We start from the raw sequence: 15,678 nt of genomic DNA on the forward strand, positions 1-15,678 counted from the left end.
GATGTAAAAGTTGGTATATGTAACTGGGATCCTGCACCTAGCTGAATGAGAGGCAGATGAACTCTCTCACTAGCAAAAGCCAAGACCCCTTTAAGATCAGGATTCTCTGCCTCTGCCCCTGGGAGTTGGAATCAATTCTATTGGACAGTTGGTTAGTTTCCAGGATGGAAGCTGGGACTTCCTGAAACTAAACGGTTTGATAAAGGTTTGCCAACTAGAGCTAATAATCTGATCTGACTGCTGGTGATATCCAGCCCTTCATAAAGGTAAAAGCAAAGGCTTCAAAGATCTTTAAGCTTGAGGTTAAATGGATTTATTGGTAATTAAATAGAATCAGGTAAAAGGGAGTTGGAAAGTGAGTGAGGTAAGCTAAGATCTTGATTAAATAATATCACTAAACTACTTTAGGAAATACAGAAAGATCATCTTTAGGTGCAGCAGTATGAGAAAACCTTGAGGGCAATCTCAACTCTGCAACCCTGGGTCAGATGGTGACGTCTTGATAGTAGAATTTATCTCTTGTTTATATATAATAAGGGTTGTTGGGTATGCCCAAGAGCTGTTGAATTTGGTTAGCAATGGTAGTTGTTCCTACCTGCCTAAAAAATCTACCCAAACCCACCCTGACCACCCAGCGGCCCACTTTTCCACCGTTTTCCTCCCTAACCCTGGAATTCAGAGCCAGAAGTGAAGTCAGGGGTCTGGGGACCCCTTTTTATACCCTCACTACAACTGTCACCCTGGCACCCGGCCTGGGTCCTCTGCCAGGTTCTGTGTTCTAAATTAGCAACTGCCAGTTTGCAACCCATGGAAACATGGTTGCAGGATTTTACACATAACACCTCTTTTCATAATCTTATTAGCTCCCCTTGTTTCAGTTATCATCTCTACAAAAATAATTTGTCAGCATAAATCAGTATATTTTCTGAACACCTGAACTCCAGTCCATATCATCAGTTACCTCTTGGACATCTATTCTTATATGTAACATCCTTGTCTCAGTCATTGTTTCCAAACAGAATTCATCTTTTTACTCTTTAAATTCACACTCCAAAACCTTCCTCTAAACTTTTTTTGTTTCTGTTGAGCACTACCATCTTTCTAATCACCCCAATTTACAAGTTCACAATTATGCTTAATTTTGCCTCACCCCTCCATGTCCTGTCAATTCCCATGTCTTATTAATTCCTTTTCCAAAATATTCCTCTTGTTTGTCCCTTCTCCCAAGTGCTCACTGCCCTGTGATTCAGGACCTTTATCATCCCTCTAAGTACTTCTAGTCTCTTCTCTAATTCAGTCACACAGCTGTCAAATGAATATTCTTTAAGACATAGGCATTACCTTATCACTCTCCTGATCAAAATTTTTTGAAAGTCCTATTGCCTCTAGAATAAAATAGAAATTCCCCTGGTAAGTATCTAAGGTCCTACACCATCTGACTCCAGTTTGATTTTCCTAAACAACTGTCTATCATAGTCTGAGTAAATTAGATTCATTTTTCATCTGCTTGGTTTTTTCTGCTTGGATAAATAAACTCCTAAAAGGCTAGTTTACAGAGAACTAACACAAGGCATGTACTCTCATGGAGGTCAGAAGTGCTACAAGGACACTGGATAGAATTTGCTCCCCAGGATGATATACTCAGGGTGAAAATCCCCCTCAGAATGGAGGATCCCAGAGAACTAGCCAAGGATCTTTATGAAGGTGGTGGGGGAGAGGGGAAAGGGGGTGTGTAAGGGCTCTGGAATCAGAGAGTGAAACCTCTGATTTCCTAGACTCTGATATTTTAACACCAGTTATCCCAGTCCATTCTTCCCCACCCCCATAATGATGAATCTTATGTAACCCTAAAAGTTAGAAACACATATTATGATTGCCTCTTAGACACTGGAGCATCCAGATCAGTATTATAAGATTAAAATTAATATCCAATACTCCAAGTATTATATTTCATAAGATTTATTAGTAATCACTTGAAGTAGAAGAAATGATAATCTGAGTAAAGAGCAGTTTCCCAAGTGGGAGAAGGGAGCAAGAGGGCAGAGTTACCAAAATTTTTATCTACAAAACATAAGGATATAACGTAGGAATGAAAGAGGAATGCTGGGAAATATAGTTCAAGGGTATAAAATTCTAATTACACAGTATTGATGAGTAAACCTGATTCTGCATGCAATTCTGTTGGCTCGCTAAATGTAGTTGGGGTATCAGGGCCACCCCTAAAGGTCCCAAAACTTTCCCCTCAAATGGTGTCTGTGGGATCCCTATCAGTAGAACATTCTTTCCTTCTAATGCCTAGCTCCCCTACAAATTTGTTAGGGAGATATCTTTTATACAAGCTTAGGGCCACAATAACATGCTCTCCAGGTGGCTCTGACACTAGAATTGCCTGAGGAATCCTTAAATTTGCTACCTGTAGTTCTTTCAGACAGTCAGGAGGTGAAGGAGCCTCCCACCTTTAAAATTCTAGCTGACATACCTGAGTCTCTCTGGGCCACATCCTCTTCCAAAGTCAGCCTACTTTAATCAGCTTTTCCTGTTCAGATAAAAACAAAAGGTGGCCCACCTCTTTCCATTCCTCAGTATCCTCTATCAACACTCTCAAAGTCTCTCTGAATTGAAGGTGTGCTCTATGAGCAAAGCAGAATTGTGAGATGCACAAATTTAGAGGAAACTCCAGCCCAAATGTTCCTGCACATTATTTTGCCTGTCCTATGAGAGAACTTTCTGTACTCATGTTGGTCCAATGGGTCAGTCAGACACACTGTACATTAACCCTGACCTAGTGTTGTCATTTGCATTTTCTTCAAGTGTGAAGGACAATAACCAAGTAAGCCAAATTCTTAAGAGTGGAAATGGATGTTATTTAGGAAGATCTGGCCTCTTCTGCAGCACTTGATGCAAAGTCAGGAGACCATAAGCCACAAATATGAATGGCTGGAGTGCTTTACATCTTTAAAGAAACCTCTGGGCACTGGCTGTTGTTATAACGTTGGCAAACACACCTTTCAGGAAACAGCTTACTATTTATGCCTGACTTCTTATTAATAATCAGAGCATCAGTGAACAAAATAATCTCATGTTATATCTTTGCAAAAATCATGTATGGTTTTGATATTTTCATGGGAGACATCTTCCTAAAAAGAGAGCATTTGTCTCCACTGAATCAAGTACATTTTAGAGACAAATATAGTTGGATCTTGAATTCATTATACTTTTAAGTTACCATGGGAATGGAAAATTTGTATGTTTATATTTACATTATATTTATATAAATATTATAAATTATAAACAAAATATCCATACAATATAAACATCAGTATACTTATGTTAATATTTCTAAATTTAGTGGCTTCTGTAAATGATTATTCATCAAGAAGCATTTTGTTAAACACAAGGTGCTCCCTAAGTAATATGCTAAGCCCTGCAAAAGCTTACATTTTCTTTTCTCACACCTAGGCAATGAGGTTTAAGTGACTTGCCCAGGGTCACATAGCTAAGAAGTGTCTGAGGCCAGATTTGAACCTAAGACCTCCCATCTCCAAACTTGCCTCTTTATTTACTGAGCCACCTAGCTGCCCCAGAATGTTCTTTTTAAAAGTTTTATAAAGATGAAAAATGCATAAATTGATTAAAAGATACTAAAATTCTTATCCTTGGTAATGATATTTGCCTTCAGACTATTTTGTATTTCTCTGATGCAGTAAGGAAATAAGTGATGTCAAGAGCTCTTTGTTGTTGTTTTATTATCCTATTAGAGTGTAAGCTCCATGAGGGTAAGGGCCAGTAACAAATTTTGACATTTCTTGAGTCTAGTATCATGATTTGGACATATTTGGCACTTAAGAAATGTTTTCTACCATATTGTTCTTTTTATCTGACATCCTAAAATTCATTCTTCCCACTGAATATTATTTCACCTTCTTTTTCTACTTTTGAAAAATGAGTGCATTGTTGAAATATATCTTTTATTAATAGATGTTTAGCTGAATTGTGTTTTTTTCTCATTGCAGAGAAATAATTCAGAATTCAAAAGAAGTTTTGAATTTATTGCAAAAAGGAAACCCTTCCTTTAAACCAGTACTTGCAATTGTTCAGGTAAGGTTGAAAGTATTGTTTAGGATTGCTGTTTTAAGATATATTTCCATTTTAAAATTTCTTGGGAAAGCCAAGCTTTGAAATCAAAGAGCTAAGAAGTGACAAATAGCTTTAGTGTTTCCTGATTTTTTTTAAATTTTTTTTAAACCCTTAACTTTTGTGTATTGACTTATAGGTGGAAGAGTGGTAAGGGTAGGCAATGGGGGTCAAGTGACTTGCCCAGGGTCACAACAGCTGGGAAGTGTCTGAGGCCGGATTTGAACCTAGGACCTCCTGTCTCTAGGCCTGGCTCTCAATCCACTGAGCTACCCAGCTGCCCCTGTTTCCTGATTTTTAAAGCAATCTAAAATGATTTGATTATGAATGAAATCTCTGTAGTAGTTGGGAATAAACTGAATATTCTTTTAGTGAGTTTGGACTTCTCTAAAGGAATCTAATAAAATATAATAAAAGAGATTTTTACTTTTTTTTTTTTTACTATTTTTACTCTGAAAAAAATTAAAATTCTACAGGTATTTAAGTGTCTACTGTGACAAAAATTATTTGAAGATCAATGATAGTACAGAGATAAAAATCAATTTATAATGCTTAGAGCATATACTCACTGTATAAAAAAATCAGTCAGTCATGAGCAACAGTTTCCACTGCATTATATAGGTTATAGTTACATAAGAAAGATGAGTATAATAAAATTTCAAGGAGTAAATAGGTAAGATAATAGTTTATAGACCAAAGAGCAGATGGCTAAAGGGGAAAATCTCTATCAAGTATTGAATGCAGCTAGCTCTGAGCTGACCTTGGTGGACCAACCTGGTCTAAACCAGTTAAAAATTGGTTCTTTTGTTTCTTTTCTTTTTAAATTTATTTGTTAACATTAAAATTCCTAGATGTCTTCCTCTCTGAGCTAGAGAAGGCATTATTTGACAAGACGATAAATGCATATATACAACTGTCTTTTTTATTTCTATCTATCAGTTCTTTTTCTGAAGGTGGACATACATAAGTCATTGTCCAAACAATATTTTTGTTGCTGTATATAATGTTTTCTTGGTTCTGCTCATTTCATTCTTCATAATTTCATGCAGGTTTTCATTCCATGTTTTTAAAAAGAACCTCTTCATTTCTTCTGAGCAGTAGAATTCCATCACAGTTTGTTTATCTGTTCCCCAATTGAGGGGCATCTGTCCTTTCTTTGGACAGTCCCTGAGGACTACTATTTCGGCCAGACTTCATCACTCCCCACAGTTCCCCAGCCCTGCCTATACAAAACAATTCACTATAACAATTGTAATTACCCTCCTACCTTGTTACTGTAGAATGTTCCAACTTCCTCCACCATTCCAAAAATTGAGCCCCGCCCTATCTTTCCCCTGATGTTCTGTAACCAAGACGACCCCCTCCTTGGCTGCTCCAGTACTCCATGTCCTGAGTTGATGTCTTGAGTTGATTCTGTAGACTTTAGCTAGTTTCATGCCTTGTTCATCTTGAATAAATGGCAATAATCAAACCGAGTCATAAATTCTCTTAATAAACTATTAAGTATTATGAATTATATGTAACCTTTTTTTTAAACTCTTACCTTCTGTCTTAGAATTGATACTAAGTATTGGTTCCAAGATAGAAGAACAATAAGGGCTAGATGACAGGTTTTCAGTGATGGGCAAACTTTTTAAAGAGGGGGCCAAAGGAAAGAAATGCTCATCTGTCACTCTGTTTCTAAGGCAACTCTTTCAAAGTTTCATTGTATCATATCCTACTCATTGTATTCGTCAGATTAGGAATAATGTCCTGGGGAGGGACAGAACATTTCAGGGGCCACATCTGGCCGGAAAGTAGTTTGCCCATCACTGGGTTAAGTGATTTGCCCAGGGTCACATAGTTAGGAAATGTCTGAAGCCAGTTTTGAACCCAGGATTGCTCATCTGGAGGCCTGGCACTATACACTGAGCCGTCTAGCTGCCTCTGAATTTTTTATAATTTCAAACAGTGTTTTAGAAGGAAATTATCACTATCATTGACATTTTCTCATGGAATGCTTCTGTCCTCCCTTTCATGGAGCCCCCTAGTCTAGAAGGTTGGAAATGAGCTGGTTCTATCATTGTTCGGGCATTTTATTGTCCCTGACTCTTTGTGGCCCCGTGTGGGATTTTCTTGGCAAAGATACTAGAATGGTTTGCCATTTCCTTCTCCTGCTCATTTGACAGTTTAGGAAACCAAGGCAAACAAGGTTAAGTGATTTGTTGAGGTTGACACATCTAGTCATTGTCTGAAGCCAGCATCCACTGAGCTGCCTACTTACTCCCAAAACAAAGTAGTTTTTACTTAAACCTGAGGTTCTTGGCTACGTTATGCATTATGAATTTTTTCTCAGAATATTTTTAAAAGATTGAGGAAAAATGATCATTTTGTTAGAAGTTAGTAAAAATAAAGATGAAATTTTTTCTCAACTTGATTCACTAAACATGCCCCATCCTACTAAAATCTAAAGAATCTGGGGATCCCAAGTTAAGAATTTCTGATAAGATGTGAATTCTGAGAAAACAATATTCACTTATTCTTGACCTTTAAATGTGCTTAGAATTAATTCTTACTCAATTCAGTGAACTCTAAATATCTACCTCTTTCTGCTCCAGTTTCTTTATCCATCAAATGAGATAAAAATAGTGCCTACCTCCCAGGTTATAGGGAGGATTAAATTAAATAATATAAAGTGCTTTATAAATCTTAAAGCACTACATAAATGCTATGGTATTGTTATGATTACTATTATTATCTTCTAGTCATTGTACCAGGTGCTAATGTCCCTTTTAAGGCATAAGAATGATGTTAGGGCAGTGATAAGAGATTAAGACACCAAAGACTTAGGTTTTCCTCTTTATTTCATAGACTTCTGATCTTAATATTTTCATCTGTAAAATAATACCAATGACATTGCTGTGTCTGCATTAGAATTTGCTAATATTGTAAATTAGAATAAATTAAATATGATCCAATTATTTCTTTTGAGAAAAGCACAAATAAATTCTTTGAAAAGTTCTACTCTTGTATTTAATTTATTTTCCTCTGATTTTATAATCAAAAAAGTGTTCCTCCCCCCAAAATATTTTATTTCATTAATTATTTTTTAGTTACATGTAAAAAGGTTTTTTTACATTTTTTTAGAATTTTGAGTTCCAAATTCTCATCTTTCATCCTTCCCCTCCTCGTGCAATTTCATATAGATTTATATGTGAAAATATACAAAACATTTTCATATTAGCCATATTACAAAAGAAAATACAGACAAAAAGAAAAAGGAAGTTAATAAAAAATGTGCTTCCATCTGCATTCATACTCCATTAGTTCTATTTCTGAAGATAGATAGATTTATTTTTTAAAGTTACATTTAATTTCTTTATGCTTATTCTCATGTACTTTTCTCTTCTTTTCCCCCCTTAAGGCAGGTGAGGATAACTGGATGCAGGAGATAAACCAGAACTTGGCTGAAGAAGTAAGGATTGGAGATTTTTGTTCTTTATAATTTTAAATTATTTGTTTAGGTTTTTAAAAAATAACTTCATTCTTTTTTTTCAGTCTGGTCTGAACATTACTCACATTTGCCTGCCTCCTGACAGCAGTGAAGATGAGGTAATGGACTCTTGCCTTCCTTTTATTAATATTACCAAGTTGGAAGAAATCCAGGCCATTCCTGTGGCTAAGAATTTAAAAGGAATAGATCTCTCCCATTTAGTAGTCTTTCAAGTTCATTTGTGTGACCTTGTTATTGTTGCTTCACCAATTTTGTGTCTTCATCTTTAAAATGATGAGGTTGAATTAGGTGATGTGTAAAGGCACTTCTAACTGTAAAGTTCTATTATTTTATTTTATTTCGTTTTGCTTTGTATTAAGGCCTCTGTGCAAAACAATGTATTTTGATGAACTAGATGTTAGAAGAGGTGCAACTGCTTCCCTTGAGGAATTTATTGTTTAATCAGTGTGATAATTAGATTAAATCTACACTGCCCAATCCCTTTTTCCCCCTTACTTCAGTCAATAGAAAACTCAAATAATGAGACTATTCACTTTAGTTAATTTCTCTTTAAGGTGATCTTTTAAAAGAATTAACTTCTAGTCAGATAATAGCAGGGATAGCATTATATTTTCCTTAGGGGAGATAACATGCCAAAAATCAGTTGATGGCCTCCAAAGCAGTATTTAGGGTCATGCAACTAAAAAAAACTATAAAAAGAATGAATTAAACATCCCTAATTAACTTTTGTTGTTCAGTCATTTTCAGCTGGGTCCAACTCTTTGTATTCTTATTTGGGGTTTTCTTGGCAAAAATGCTAGAGTAGTTTGACATTTCCTTTTCTACCTCATTTTATAGATGAGGAAAACTAAGGCAAACAAGGTTAAGTGACTTGCCAGGGTCATACAACTATTTAGTATTTGGGGCCAGACTTCAACTCAGGAAAATGAGTCTTCTTGATTCCAGGCCCAGCACTCTATCTACCACACACCTAGTGTAGTACACCCTCCCCAGTTAGATACTGTAAATTTTTATATTATTTGTGGGGGTGAAGGGAGGAAGGGAGGAAGAAGAAGGTAGGAGAGGCAGGAGGATAGGAGGAATGGGAGAAAGGAGAGAGGAAGGTAGAGGAAGGGAAAGGAAGGTATCAGTCCCCAGCCCTGGCTGGGAAATTGACCAGAGCCCTTCAGGGGCTCTAATAAATTATTAGAGAGCAACTCTAGGGTTTAGAATAGCTAGGTTTTATTTAAATTAGAAAGGGGAAGGTCTAGGGAAAACTAGGAGGTAGGAAGAAAGGGAAAAAGGCTCCGAGAGAGTTCTGCAGGGCTCAGCCTCCGGCTAACGAGAGCAGAGCATTCCAACATAGAGAGAGCTAAACTTCCAGCCTCCAGGGTAGAGAGAGAAAAGGTGCCAAACTTTCCCTTTTATACTTTCTCTGACACCTCCCACAAAGGAAGTGGGAGGTGTCAGGGGAAATCCTAGCAGAGAGAGTCCTGGGAGACATAGTCTTCCAGGGCTTATAACCATTCCAAATGACACAATTAATATCCAATAACTCCAAGTCTTATATTTTATAAGGTTTATTAATAATCACTTGAAGTAGAAAGAAAATAAAACTAAAAGAAATAGAAGTTCAAATCTAATTATCTAACAAAAAGTAAACCCATGTGTGTGGATTCTCCTGCCTGACATAAAGCCCACTTTCCCAGTGCAATCAGGGGAGAAGAGAGAGAAGAGTGGGTCACACACAAACTTTTATCTCCAAAACATAAGGACCTAATGTGAGAAAGAAAGCACAATGCTGGGATTTTGAGTCCTGGAGAGCAGATTCTAATTGCACAATCCCCCTTGTGATTCCATTGGAAAACGAGCATGTAGAAATCTCCCAGGCTTACATGCCTAGTTTCCCCAATGAATTAGTATACATAACCAACATATATCTCTAAAGATCTTTAACTAGAGATTGTACTCTCTAAGGAGAAATTACAATAATTTGGGGATAAGAGGGAAATAAAAGAGAAAGAGAACAAAACTAAAAGTTGCTAGTCTCATTGACAAAAAACCAATTGGAGACAGTCCCCTTTGGCATAAGAATGTACATTCAAAATAAATGTGTTCAACCCCCCACAGTTCAATTTCACTACATCCCAAAGTTCACTCTGGATCTTTTGGTGCAATATGTGATTTCTGCAGGCATCTCCATGGCGCCTTCTCCAACAGTTCACTTTCTTGATTCAGGGAGGTAGCAAGTTTCTTACCCTAAAATTACTCTCAAACAAGAAAAATTTTTATAAATCTAGAATTTTATGACAGTAATACAATCCCCCCTGAGGAAGATGTTGACCACACGAATCATCCCAGGATACATGAATGAATTATAAGGTATATAAATCATTTGCAGAAAGAAAATCAAAACATCAAAAACCCAAAGAAAAAAACGAAGAAAGCAACTTATGGATAAAAAATAAAATATCAAAGTTTCATGTGTAAAAATTCTAAGTAAGGAAAAATAAGTCTATAACAGGTCCTTGAATCAGAGCCCAATTAAAGTGATTTATGTCCCATAAGCCTATAGTAGCAGTTATGCACTTACCCACTCAGCAGCCAAGACTACAGAAAATTGCCCTACCATAAAAGACAGAAAAGAGACTAGATTTTGAAGCAGAAAGGGAAATAGCATTCCCTGGTCTGGTTTTACCTTTGTTCTCAGGGATAGGGGAGCCAAAATGGCAGCCAAACTGAGGTACTTGGCAGAAGTCTAGATCTGGCACAAGGGAATCCTCTGACTTTGCAAACAGCTGCTTCCTTGAACCCCAAATAAGTTCAAGTCCCCTGTCTTGGTGCAGAATCCCATCAATCCCACCAGGATTGGTTGGTCTCCTTGACCTTGTGCTCATAGGCACTATGCAGTTTAACTTTGTGCTCATTGGCACTGTACATTGGATCTTTAGTGATCCCTTCTCCCAGAATCAGAACACAATCATTAATGAAAGTCCCATAATATTTTACAATCAATGGCAGGTTTACATAGTCTAAAGCTTTTGGGTATGCATTGACATTAGGGCCAATGGACATTTTAAACTTCTAGTGCAAAATCAAAAAACCATTAATACTGTTTGTTTGTACTACAAGTACAAAAAATAAGAGAGGAAAGAAAATTCAAGTATCCTATTGCAATAAAAGGAAAAACAATAATAAAATCATATACATGTACATATATATATATATATATATATATATATAGTTCATAATCAGTGACACACTATTACCCAAGGAGAGGCAGAACACAAAGGTTTCTCACCCCAAAATGAAACCCATTTCCTTTTTTAACTTGGCCATGATCCACAGTGTGAGTGTACATGATTTTCACCAAATAACATATTTTTAAAACAGTAGTACAACAGCCAATGTACATTCAAAGAAATACCAAAATCCCCCAAATCATAGCACATTTAATAACAATAACAAACAAACCCCCTATCATTAGAATTCATATGAGTCTCTATAGCACTGAAGCTCATAGATACTTGTCACAAGTTCTCCAGACCTAGTCAGTCTTTCAACCTTGGCTGAGATATTTTTAACAAAGTCTATTACTGCCACCATTCCAAAATTTGGCAGGAGAGCCCAGAAAAACCTCTGTACTGCTGATGAAAACCTTTTGGGTCTAAAATGTCACCAAGAATCTAGATCATTCTGGTGGAAGGGTAGAGTAAGCTGAAAAGTTACAAACATAAAAACCATCTAGGAGCTATTAGACTCCATAGGAAAATCCTTCACACCTCCTGGATGAGATTATAACCCATCACGGGGTAACCAAAACCCTTGGCAAATCTCCCTCCTCTGGTATGAGACTGTAATAGCCATAAAAGGCATGTCTTTATATGTCCCATCCACTGCAGTGTGGAGGCAAGGACTACAAAAGGGAAAAATCACTTCTGATGTCTCATCCATTACATTTTTATAAATGAGAGGTGGGGGATACAGTGGTGCTATTGCACTTCACTTCAACTACTAAACGGATCCTTATCTCTTCTTATAAACAACTCAAAAGCAGGCAAATGATCAGTCAGAGGTAGTGGTACTACTAGATACCTGAAAATCACTTCTGAAGACCCCTTAAAATCAATTTAATTTTTAGATCAAATTCTCCAAAGGTTGTATACAGGTTGTAACGAGTTTGATGGAGTCCACTCATCATCATCTATGTGACAATTAACAAAGACAAAAAGGCACAAAAGGCTGATTAGGCACCATGTGACCTTGATGGATCTGGTGACAAACCCAGCATCCATAAGGACCTGTGGTTTTGTGGGGTTTGTCCAAGTTGTTTATGGACTTTTATAATGGTATTTTCTCCAGTCCAGTCATAGGGGAGGTACAAATGAAAACAGTGCAACAGAACATGTAGGTAATTGTCAAAACACAGTAGCTGAAAATGACATAGTATAACAGAATAGTATAGATTAGATCAACATGTGAATTTAAAAAATAAAATTAATTCTTAAAGCAAACAATCAACAAATACAATATATGTGACAGGGTGTGAGCAATGAATTTAAGAGTCCTTTTCTCCAATTCCAATAGCTGCATTACTGTACTATTTTGAGGGGAACTGAAACAGTTAATATCATTGAAACAATGGAGTCTGAAAAGGCTTAAAAATTCACCACTCAGCTCTTTAAGGTTCCTTCCCCTTCCATGTATCATCATCCATCTAGATTCCTTTGGTCACACTTCTGGGGTTCTCCATACCTGCACTGGGCATAGTGTGGACAAACTTCATATTGGATGTGTTAGAGAAATTGGGCAGGCCAAAATGGCAAAGGGGTGTAGAGAGATGAATCTTTCCTCTGAATCAGGAGATTACTCAAGCTAACAGCAAGGACAAGTGCACCCAGGAACAGTAGCAAGAAAAGAAATCTTAAAACTTTGGTAAGGTCTCCAGGAACAGGAGGTATTTGAGACAGGCAGGAAACTGGGCCATGCTTGCAATCCTACATATTAAATTGGTTGTGATTCTACTTCCTGTCTGTAGGTGATGCTAGCCTAGTATGCACTGGCTAGGAGTAAAGTTAAGAGGTTTAGAAGGGTAACCTTCCTTTCCCTCCCCACTAGGGGTAAAAACCAGTGGCCACATGACACCTCAATCCCCATCCCCACATCCAGGAGCGTGGAAGCCCCCATGGGTTAGTTTAAAATTGATTTGGGAGCTTAAGTGGGGGTAAGCTGGGTGGAAGGGGCCCAGGATCTCCTGCTCTCCAGTTGTCCACACTGCGCTGCTAGGCTGCTGCTGATCTAAAAAGCTATTTCAGCTCCAAGCTACCACAGGCTTGAGGGGGTGAGGGGGATTGCTAGGCCAGCAGGGGACCAGCTACTTAGCTTCTCACCTTCCACGTAGGGGGAATCTGCAGTGCTTGGGGGCAGCAGTGAGGAACATTAGCGCAGGCAAATGGGCACAGGCAGATGCAGCGGGAAGCAAAGCAGACAGGAGGGAAAAGTTGAAAAAGCTATGGCAGGGGAAATGTGGTTTTAATATATTCACTTAGAGAGAAGTAAGGGTCCTATAACTCCAGACTTCTGGTCACCACAATGTAAAATTTTATTTTAATAGGCAATAACTCCAAGTATTATATTTTATAAAGTTTATTAATAATCACTTGAAGTAGAAAGAAAATAAAACTAAAAGAAATAGAAGTTCAAACCTAATTATCTAACAAAAAGTAAACCCATGTGTGTAGATTCTCCTGCCTAGCATAAAGCCCACTTTCTCAGCACAATCAGGGGAGAAGAGAGAGAAGAGTGGATCACACACAAACTTTTATCTCCAAAACATAAGGATGTAACATGAGAACAAAAGTGGGATGCTGGAATTTAGAGTCCTGGAGAGCAAATTCTAATTACGCAGTACCAAAATAGAAATACTGAAAATCAAAGACAAGATTAATAAATTTGAAAGTAAAAAGCCCATTGTACTAATAAATAAAACTAGCACTTGGTTCTATAAAACCAATAAAATAAATAAACCATTAGTTAATTTGATTTTAAAGAAGAAAATCAAATTACCAGTATCAAAAATGAAAAGGGTGAATATATTACTAATTAAGATGAAATTAAAACAATCACTGGGAGTTATTTGGCCCAATTATATGCCAAACTAAAGTGAAATGGATGAATATTTACAAAATTGTAAACTTCTCAGATTAACAGTAGCAAAAATAGAGTACTTAAACAATCCTATATTTTCTTTGTGGTGAAGTTTCTGATTGCTTCTGTTAGTGCAGAGGTTCTGAAGCATAGTTCAGAAATGCTAGTAAGATTAGCATCTTTCATCCTTTTTTTTTATATTTGGCATTGGATGGGAGACTTGAGAAGGGCCCTACTCTTTGAGGGTAAGTCAGTAGTTCTGGTTATATACAGATTGACGTATTGGTATTTAGTCTTTTTCTTTAGTTTTTCATCAGATTTACCAAGGAATGTGTTTTGAAAATGAAAGAAACATTTAGAATAAGAGAAATATTGTCAACAATTAATGAAATGGATAATTCTAGAGGCAAAGTAACACAGTGGAAAGATACTGTATGTGGAGCTAGAACACAAGGTATAGTTCTGCATTTAGCCGAACAGGTCACTTGAATGCCCTGGAGCATCAGTTTTCTCATCTGTCTAATGATGGGGTTGGATTTGAACCAACTCTTAACATTCGATGATGCTGGGAGTTGCCTGCCAGGTAGGGTCCTCATTTAGTGGGTGTTCAGACTGAAAGTTCTTTTAGAGTTAAACAATTTGACATGAAAGTAAAAAAAAAAAAAAGATCTTGGACTGTATTGGATGGCAATGCATCCAGAATGAGGAAGGTAATGGTCCAGTTATACTATGCCTTTGGCAGACTCCATCTGCCTCCATTGTTTACTGTTGTATTGATTTTTTTCTGTGTGTTTGGCTCATGGTATGAATCTATTAATAGAGATTTGCCCTTTGCAATTATAATAAGGTTAGTTCTTGGTCTTCTTACTGTGGTACTTCAATTCTATGGTTGGCAGAGTGGATAGAACATTTTGAGAATAGCCCTTTGTACCTCTAAAACACTGGTCATGCTCTGTTTTTTATTATTTGTTAGGTGTTTTATATCTCTTCTCACTTTGTTCTCATTTAGGGCAGAGACCACATCTTAACTTATCTTTTTTTTTTTCTCCTGCAGAGATAGACTAGTGCAGGGCTTAACGCAGAGTGGACCTCAAGAAGTGTTTGTAAAATCAAATTGAATTAGGGAAAGGAAATTTAATATTCCCTGAGCAATAGTGTCATGTTTTTACTGAAATTTTATATGGGGAAAAAAAGAAAAAAATAGTGGGAGGGAGTAACAACTTGACATTGCTTTTTTTTTTTTTTAACAATCTATCATTTAGTATAGAACAGGAATTCATTTTTAAATCAAAATGCTTCTTATTGAATAAAATGTGTGATTATTATTTGTTTGTTTTATCAAACTGGTTTTTGGTATTTTTCCATTTAGATCATAGATGAAATTTTAAAGCTTAATGAAGATCCTAGAATTCATGGCCTCACTCTTCAACTCTCCATCAGATCATTTAGCAACAAGATACTTAATGCTTTGAAACCAGACAAAGATGTGGATGGGTAAGAAGTCACTTTAGGCATTCATTAAATATGGCATTTATTAAGCACACAGAGAATTAAATGGTCTGTGATTCTAGTTCATTTTTGTTTTATGATTTTTTCCATTAAATTTTTTGTTATATTTGTTCATTGTCTCTTATAACAAGTCAAAAAAAAAACCAACTTGAGAAATCCTGGGAACTCAATGGGTGATTTAATTCTTTATATGGAGTAGTTAGGATGTTTGGAGAGATATTATTTTACATCACTAGTTTGTCATCTTGTAAATGACCAACGCTGTCATTTCCTCAACTCTCTTTTGCTCCCTTGATTGTCCTCTGTGATTTACTCTTCCTGGATTACATAATTTCCCAGTAGCACTGTATGCTTGAACATCTCTAGCCCAGGTTGGGAACAAAAAAATCAACCACAAAAAGGTTTCATTTTAAATT

At 36.7% G+C, this 15,678-nt stretch overlaps 1 protein-coding gene across 1 annotated transcript in view; it reads left to right on the forward strand.

Annotated features, from left to right (window-relative positions):
• Window positions 1–7,540: 7,540 nt before the first annotated feature.
• The window catches only part of MTHFD1L (methylenetetrahydrofolate dehydrogenase (NADP+ dependent) 1 like), a 200,983-nt gene continuing 192,845 nt past the window's right edge, over window positions 7,541–15,678 (forward strand). The window contains exons 1-3 of the mRNA XM_044671679.1: window positions 7,541–7,588; window positions 7,672–7,725; window positions 15,123–15,247. Coding sequence (XP_044527614.1) covers window positions 7,556–7,588; window positions 7,672–7,725; window positions 15,123–15,247 — 212 coding nt within the window. The 5' untranslated portion in view covers window positions 7,541–7,555. The remainder of the gene's footprint in view (window positions 7,589–7,671; window positions 7,726–15,122; window positions 15,248–15,678) is intronic.

The sequence above is a fragment of the Gracilinanus agilis genome, chromosome 4 (genome assembly GCF_016433145.1).
Source record: "Gracilinanus agilis isolate LMUSP501 chromosome 4, AgileGrace, whole genome shotgun sequence".
In the NCBI taxonomy this organism is placed as follows: Eukaryota; Metazoa; Chordata; class Mammalia; order Didelphimorphia; family Didelphidae; genus Gracilinanus; species Gracilinanus agilis.